Here is a 6440-nt window from a genome sequence, read left to right as displayed (position 1 = left end):
ACAAATGGCCGAGTAAGAGCTTATCTTCTTTACTTCTGTGCTATTTCCAGTCAACCAGTTATTTCAAACTGTGTTGCCAGAGACTTTAGGATTCTGAGGAGGGTCATGGGTGGGGGGTGGGAGGAGAAATGGAGGATCAGGGCCCTGGGATCCCAATCCCAAAAACATTAATCGGTTTATGCATCAGGGATTTTATGGGTTTTTTTTTTTTATATCCAATAACCTTAAGAAGTGTGTGGGGAGGGACAGCAGATACAAAACTACGCTAAATCATGTTAATGAGAAATTTTCAATAGTCATGATCACTGGACATTTAGATAGCTTTCTATTCAAAACAAAAATCTGCAAGGGTTTTTTAAGGCCATGTTTAAATGTACAATGAAAGATAACTCTTAATATACAGAAAGTGTGAAGCCTACAAACCACATGTTGTCACAATATAAGTGGGATACTTAGGACAGACCTATAAAACCTACTAACAGGATTAATGTGATGAACCCAGCCCTGTTGTTTAGGGAATATTTTAAAATGCAGGTTTTATTATTATTCAGATATGATGAGGCCGACAGATCAGGAGACAAGCACCCTTGAAAAGGTAGTTGTTTTTTCACTCACAGCCCCCAGGAGGAGGGTCATGGTACAGCAGGCTGGGGGCCACTTGGGGAAGCACCAGGTTCGGTCAGGAGGTGGAAGGAGCAAGGGGAAAACATGGGCAAGAGCTTTTGTTGTGGTTTTTGAGTGAAGGCAAGGGAAGGCAGGGTAAGCAGGCTTAGGACTGGCTAGTTTGAGTAATTTTGGCAGGCTCTAGGACATAGGGGCTCTCCCTCGTTGCCTGATACCTGGACCTGAGGTAACTGCAGCAGGGGGATGGTGGCCTGAGTGTGAGAACCCTGTGAGAGCCTGACAAAGGAGGTGGCTGGGGTATGGGCTTTGGGTTGGTTAGTTTGCCTATGAAAATCATGCTTCAAAAGTATGTTCTTTACTATTTCAAGGAATTGGCTAGCCATGGAGGGGGCAATCTTTCCAGGAATAGCAAGACACCAGGTGTCAAAAACATCCTAAAGTACAGAGAATAAAAAGGCATGATTAATGCATTAGAACATATCACTACATATATGCAGAGTTGTAATTACGTATTAACTATTTTGCACATTTTCACCATCGTTTTATTGAGTGTGTACAGTATGCCCAGCATTGTGTTGGCAGTAGGTTAAAAGGAGACTATCAGACCTGGCTCCTTGTCCTCACAGATTTCACAGGCTAGTGGAGGAAACAGACCTACGAACAAATCATCACAATACGGGGTTGTGGGAAAAGTCAACCTAGAGCTGCAAGAGCCCTGGGGAAGGAAGGAAGCAAGCAGATCAGCCTAGGAAGGCCAAGACAGGAAATAGTAACTCAGAACCTATGAGTCAAGTTTCTTTGATGCCATTGGGAAGGAGACAAAAACAAGCCTCTGAAGCCGAAGGCAATCTAGGACGTTTAACATCACCTTCTTGAGACCAAGGTTCCTTTCAGCGGTTTCGTGAATGTAGATATATGTCTAAAGATTGCTAATAACAGCTTCTGTTCCTGAGTAGGGCATCTCCTATTATTGGATAAAAGGCTCTTCTCCGTCTTAAGTATGCTACATCAATGCTGCTATTCATAAACACTAATTTATATTGGGGATCTCACCACCAGTGGAAGGGTCATGTCCTAAAGAGGACGAGCTCTTCTTTCTCCAGCCCTCAGGTGGTGGACGTGGAAGTGATTGCCGTGAAACCAGACCTCTCTTTGGCTTTGGCTTCTCTCCAAGGCCCATTTGGAACAACTGGAAGATCTTCCTAACTGTTCTTCTTGCCTCTAGTTTCTTCCAAAGCTCTTCTCTCTTCCATATTAGCCCAACATTACCATACTTCAAAACGAAGCTAATGTTAGCATTCCTTTCTAGAAACAAAATATGTTGCCTGCAGAATAAAACAGGGACTCTTAAGTTTGCCATAACCAGCTCTTAACAGTCTAGACCCTATCTCATCTTGGCTTCCCTTCCCACTCTTTTTCTCTGGCCTTTTATTCTTCCAGCATAGGGCATGTTTTACTGTCCCCTGGATGCACTATCATTTTTTATGTGTCCTTGTCTTAGCTCAGGCTGATCCTTCTACATAAAATGCCCTTTTTTCTTTCTTCACCAACTTCTACAAAGCTTAGGTCAGATGATTTTCCTTTTTGAAACCCCCTGATTTCCCAGCACAGATTAAATTGCTCTGACATTAGTGACCTGGTGGCAATGTGAAATTGTCTCATAGCAAAGAACATATATTACTGTACTTTATTTGCCTATCTGTCTCAACCTTTGAATTAAAATTTCCTCAGATGTAAGAATTATATTCTCCATCTTTATTTGTCCAGTACTTAGCAACATGTCTGGCTAAGGGCAACAAGAAAAGCAGATATAACAATAATATCTAACAACTTATTGAGTTCTGACAATGTGGAAGAACTTGTTCTAAGTTCTTTAGCTGTTCTAAATCATTTTATCCTCACAACACCCCTAAGGGTGGTGTGATATTATCAATTTCCATTTTGCAAGTAAAGAGAGGAGTATGAGCCACAAAAAGGATAAGTAACTTGCCCAAGATGATGCAGAATAGGTACTAAATTAGTGCCTTTTTGATGAGTGCCTTTTTTTTTTTTATAATTTCCAAGAGAGTCAAAGAAGAGACATTGTTTATCGGGATGAGAGATTTTAGAGAAGTTATTACACAGGTGTTCAGTCCACAATAAGCCAGTCGAGTGGGGCATATACAGGGTCATGCAAGCTCCTTTAGAAGTCCTCCTTGTGCTGGAAGAGATGCAGAAAGTGAATTATTTTATTTCCCTTCTCAAAAATCTACTTAAAACCAGCACAAGTGGGACCACAAAACATAATAGTCCTGTTGTACTATTTCTTTTTTTGTAAATAAAAATTATGTTTCATAGGAAATGATGTAATCTGTGGTATATCTTCCTACAGGTAGCAGTTGGCTATTTCATAATGAGTTTTGGTATATGAGAATCTCTAGAAGTGTATGTACACATGTGCATGTCACTATTTCAGTGCATCTTTACAGGTACCATAGATTAAGTTGCCAGTGCTTATAGTTGAAGTCACTCCCAAAGGAAAGGTATTTTTAAAAAGATTATTTACAAAGAAAATTTTGCATTTATACTTGTTTTCACAGTAACATTTTCATGGAATGTTGGAGATCATATACTATTGGACCAATCAAATGATTATCTGAGCCCTGGTTGTATACTTACTAACCATGTGAATTTCTCCTATGTTATTTCTCCTATAATTACATTTCTTCATATTGAAAATGGAAACAATGACAGTTCCTACTTCAGACAAGTGCTGTAAGAATTAGAAAGGATTATGGCCAGCTTCATGGGCATGTGACCTGTTTATTTGCAAACGGACCTATGTTTATGAGGAACTACACTTGGTTTTATGGTCTGCTGTCACTGATTTAAAATTCTTAATAATTTTTAACAAGGCACCCTGCATTTTTGTATTAAAATGGGTCCTGCAAATTATGTAGTCATTCCTGGATAAGATTATTTGTGAAGTCTATAGCCCATGGTGTCTGGCACATAGACTAACCTTCAGTAATATGTCATCTATTACCAGTTTTGCAAAGGAGCTTTTAGTTTGTTGGATACAGCCAAAAAGTCCTATCTTCTGAACTCTTACAAGCTGGTCTGGATATTGAAGCTAATGGTGGGGTTCATACCATATGTCCTCATGCAATCAGGTCACACTCAGTTGGTAAGTACTACATTACAGCCCTCCACCTCTTTGGCCCATTTCTTTGTGATTATATATAGGATAAATTGTGAACTGTGGATGACTGCTAATCTGGGCTACAGAAACATTTCCCTATAAATATGAGCCACATAGTTCAATAAGAGGTATTAGATGTATTTATTATTATTTTTTTTTTGGTCTGAGAAATGATGGCTTTAGCTGATACACTGTATCAAGATCACTGTATCTGATTACTCCAGAAACACATGTGGAGATCTAACACTCTTTTTTGCTCTTATTATTTTACAGACTGTTTGAACTCCAGAAGGACCAACACCAGATAAATTATGAATGTTGAACAAGATGACCTTACATCCACAGCAGATAATGATAGGTCCTAGGTTTAACAGGGCCCTATTTGACCCCCTGCTTGTGGTGCTGCTGGCTCTTCAACTTCTTGTGGTGGCTGGTCTGGTGCGGGCTCAAACGTGCCCTTCTGTGTGCTCCTGCAGCAACCAGTTCAGCAAGGTGATTTGTGTTCGGAAAAACCTGCGCGAGGTTCCGGATGGCATCTCCACCAATACACGGCTGCTGAACCTCCATGAGAACCAAATCCAGATCATCAAAGTGAACAGCTTCAAGCACTTGAGGCACCTGGAAATCCTACAGCTGAGTAGGAACCATATTAGAACCATTGAAATTGGGGCCTTCAATGGTCTGGCGAACCTCAACACTCTGGAACTCTTTGACAATCGTCTTACTACCATCCCGAATGGAGCTTTTGTATATTTGTCTAAACTGAAGGAGCTTTGGTTGCGAAACAACCCCATTGAAAGCATCCCTTCTTATGCTTTTAACAGAATCCCTTCTTTGCGTCGACTAGACTTAGGGGAATTGAAAAGGCTTTCATACATCTCAGAAGGTGCCTTTGAAGGTCTGTCCAACTTGAGGTATTTGAACCTTGCCATGTGCAACCTCCGAGAAATCCCTAACCTCACACCGCTCATAAAATTAGATGAGCTAGATCTTTCTGGGAATCATCTGTCTGCCATCAGGCCTGGCTCTTTCCAGGGGTTGATGCATCTTCAAAAACTGTGGATGATACAGTCCCAGATTCAGGTGATTGAACGGAATGCCTTTGATAACCTTCAGTCGCTAGTGGAGATCAATCTGGCACACAACAATCTAACATTACTGCCTCATGACCTCTTCACACCCTTGCATCATCTAGAGCGGATACACTTACATCACAACCCTTGGAACTGTAACTGTGACATACTGTGGCTCAGCTGGTGGATAAAAGACATGGCTCCTTCCAATACAGCTTGTTGTGCCCGATGTAACACTCCTCCCAATCTGAAAGGGAGATACATTGGGGAGCTCGACCAGAATTACTTTACATGCTATGCCCCAGTGATTGTGGAGCCACCCGCAGACCTCAATGTCACTGAAGGCATGGCAGCTGAGCTGAAATGTCGGGCCTCCACCTCCCTGACATCCGTATCTTGGATTACTCCAAATGGAACAGTCATGACACATGGGGCATACAAAGTGCGGATAGCCGTGCTCAGCGATGGTACATTAAATTTCACCAATGTAACCGTGCAAGATACAGGCATGTACACTTGTATGGTGAGTAATTCTGTTGGAAATACTACTGCTTCAGCCACCCTGAATGTTACTGCAGCAACCACTACTCCCTTCTCTTACTTCTCAACCGTCACAGTAGAGACTATGGAACCTTCTCAGGATGAGGCACGGACCACAGATAACAATGTGGGCCCCACTCCAGTGATTGACTGGGAAACCACCAATGTGACCACCTCTCTCACGCCACAGAGCACAAGGTCAACAGAAAAGACATTCACCATCCCAGTGACTGATATAAATAGTGGGATCCCAGGAATTGATGAGGTCATGAAGACGACCAAAATCATCATTGGGTGTTTTGTGGCCATCACACTGATGGCTGCCGTGATGCTGGTCATTTTCTACAAGATGAGGAAGCAGCACCACCGGCAAAACCATCACGCTCCAACAAGGACTGTTGAGATCATTAACGTGGATGATGAGATTACAGGGGACACACCCATGGAAAGCCACCTGCCCATGCCTGCTATCGAGCATGAGCATCTAAATCACTATAACTCTTACAAATCTCCCTTCAACCACACAACAACAGTTAACACGATAAATTCAATACACAGTTCAGTGCATGAACCGTTATTGATCCGAATGAACTCTAAAGACAATGTACAAGAGACTCAGATCTAAAACATTTACAGAGTTACATAAAACAATAAAAAAAAAGACAGTTTATTAAAAATGACACAAATGACTGGGCTAAATCTACTGTTTCAAAAAAAGTGTCTTTACAAAAAAAAACAAAAAAGAAAAGAAGTTTATTTATTAAAAATTCTATTGTGATCTAAAGCAGACAAAATTATGTGTATTCCTCAGAACCTGTTTTTGCTGCACTTAATATTTTCCCACATCTCGTCCCTCCCTTCCTTGATTGCCATATTTTTCATAGGAGATCTCAATTCCCTAAAGAACTGGTCTAGGAAATTTTGTAAGAATTCTGTTACACTTTGAGATTTTTATGGTGAATTCTAGTGGTGAGATCCAGTCTATTTCGTCTCTGTTTTTTTTTTTTTTTTTCTTTTTTCTT

General features: G+C 41.0%; 1 protein-coding gene across 1 annotated transcript; it reads left to right on the top strand.

Annotated features, from left to right (window-relative positions):
- The first annotated feature begins 4120 nt into the window (after positions 1 to 4120).
- Positions 4121 to 6043, top strand: LRRC4C (leucine rich repeat containing 4C). Its single transcript, XM_063095982.1, has one exon. The coding sequence runs from the start codon at positions 4121 to 4123 to the stop codon at positions 6041 to 6043; it is 1923 nt and encodes a 640-aa protein (XP_062952052.1).
- The last annotated feature ends 397 nt before the right edge of the window (positions 6044 to 6440 follow it).

The sequence above is a fragment of the Cynocephalus volans genome, chromosome 4 (genome assembly GCF_027409185.1).
Source record: "Cynocephalus volans isolate mCynVol1 chromosome 4, mCynVol1.pri, whole genome shotgun sequence".
In the NCBI taxonomy this organism is placed as follows: domain Eukaryota; kingdom Metazoa; phylum Chordata; class Mammalia; order Dermoptera; family Cynocephalidae; genus Cynocephalus; species Cynocephalus volans.
This window is presented reverse-complemented; position numbering and strand designations above follow the sequence as displayed.

What these genes read in the sequence shown, in the direction of transcription:
- LRRC4C (XM_063095982.1), top strand. Translation starts at nt 4,121, where the DNA reads ATGTTGAACAAGATGACCTTACATCCACAGCAGATAATGATAGGTCCT.